General features: G+C 41.5%; 1 protein-coding gene across 1 annotated transcript; it reads right to left on the bottom strand.

Annotated features, from left to right (window-relative positions):
• Positions 1 to 959: 959 nt before the first annotated feature.
• LOC108033421 (uncharacterized) lies at positions 960 to 1915 on the bottom strand. The gene has a single exon (XM_017107742.3). It carries the CDS (start codon positions 1887 to 1889, stop codon positions 1551 to 1553), a length of 339 nt encoding a protein of 112 aa, XP_016963231.1. The 5' UTR covers positions 1890 to 1915; the 3' UTR covers positions 960 to 1550.

The following is a 1915-nucleotide window of genomic DNA, read 5'->3' as shown; positions in this document are numbered from 1 at the left end:
CTTAAAATAGTATATTTGAGTATTAAAGTATCTAAGATTTATTTGCTTTCATTTACTTTGTAGCAATTCTCTCGCTTTTCATGCAATAGGCAAATGGTATTTTATCAAATAACTGTATAAACAATGTTAAAGATTCTTATTTTTGCAAGTAAGCTTTAGGAAGAATTTTTCATTACTTAAGCTCCCAATTTTTATTTATTTAAGCTTCCTTGGGTGCAGTAAACCGGAAATCCCTCACAATTTTCCAGGGTATCCGGCCCCCGCCCAGTGTTTTTGCTTGATGCAGAAATAAAGTGTTGGCTGGCAGGTTTCGCCCCTGTCTCCGGTGGTCGGCGACCGGAAATGGCATTAATGCCTAAGCCCAGCGCCCTTTGCGCCATTATAATTAAATGCGCTGGCGACGTTCTCCACTTTGGCTGCGTCTCCGTCTGGCCCGCGGAATAGTGCACCCTGCAAATAATTAGCCTGGCTCGGAATCCTGTGAGTAATTAAGGTAAGTCAGCTGTTGCCGTCGTCTCGAGTGGTGGCAGAAAAAAAACGAAGTGGGCAAAAAGTGTCGTCCATTGTCAACGGAAATTAAAGTTTAATGGGAGGACTTTTTTTTTAGAATTTTCAAGTGCGAAATGAGCTTGTCTGGCTGTTTTTTAGCTGACCAAATGTTCGTAGCATTTTAAGCTATTAAACTAAAATTTACCAACTTGATGACTGACACACAAGTTGGGGAGAAAAAACTGTTGTGAAAACATGGAAATTTGGAAATTTTCTGCTAGGTTCGCCAGTGCCATGGGAAAAGCAATTACAGAAGTGATTTGGAAATATGTACATGTGGAATATTTAGACAGAACCGATGCCAAGGGGGGAAAGGGAGAGTTGCAATTTGTTGGATTTTATTGGAAAACGAGAGTGTAAACAATTTTGTGTGTCAAACCCAGGCACAGATGATAGCAAAATGTAAATAATCTGATTCATTTTCCACTTTTATTAAAGAAAACTATGCTTCACTGTGATACAATTGGCACTTTCCATTATGAGCAGCTATTAAATAAATTCGAATTACCGTACTACGTTTAAATAGTTAATTGATAGGCATTAATTGTGTTGGCATTGCTTTGTTAACCTGTTTGATGAATATTGAATATATTTTTATGTCAATGGCCCACAGAATGCGTGTTTATTTTGCAGTTAAATGGCTCAAACTGTGGCAAATAATTCATTGTTGTTCCATTAACTTTTGTTTGCTTATCTCTCTGGCTCCTTCAATGGCACAAAGCCCCTTATCGGGCCAACGTTTTTATGGGTTCTCACGGAATGTTATAAGCACTGTCTAGTCAGGAATGAAACACAGGGATTTTTACTACGATTTTTTACTTTACTTTGAACTTATATTAAATTATGTTTTCTCTTCGGTTCTTAGCGCCTAATCGGTAAAGTCGTTTCCTTTTTAGTTAAGCTTCGATTTGTTTGCACAACACAGTTCGATTGCCGCCGTTGAAAATTAGAGCGACATTTTTAGGCGATAACGCAGCAAGTTAGTCACAATACTGTTGATTTCACCTCACTTTTCTGGACTGAACCTCCAGCCAGATCATAACGGCGGCAATGGCCAAGTAGACAGCCACGATTATCAGGATCTGCAGGGGACTGGTGGTGAAAACTTGGACCACCAGCATCACGGTTCCGATGAAGAAGACCAGGGACAGGAAGATGATCATCAGGATGGTGGACCAGTTGCGGAACCAGGCCAGTTCCTTATCCGGCGGCGGTACGTAGACCGGTTTTAGGGGGCTGTACTCCTTCCGGTACTGGGTCTCGTAGCCGCTGGTGAAGTCGACCTCATCGAGGTACTTTCCCGGACTCGAGGGTCCGGCCTTTGTCTCATCCGTGCCCATATCGAAGCGCGTTCTCCGCTTGACTA

Source organism: Drosophila biarmipes, chromosome 2L (assembly GCF_025231255.1).
Source record: "Drosophila biarmipes strain raj3 chromosome 2L, RU_DBia_V1.1, whole genome shotgun sequence".
In the NCBI taxonomy this organism is placed as follows: Eukaryota; Metazoa; Arthropoda; class Insecta; order Diptera; family Drosophilidae; genus Drosophila; species Drosophila biarmipes.
Note: the sequence above shows the minus strand (reverse complement) of the source record. Positions and strands in the feature narration are given on the sequence as shown.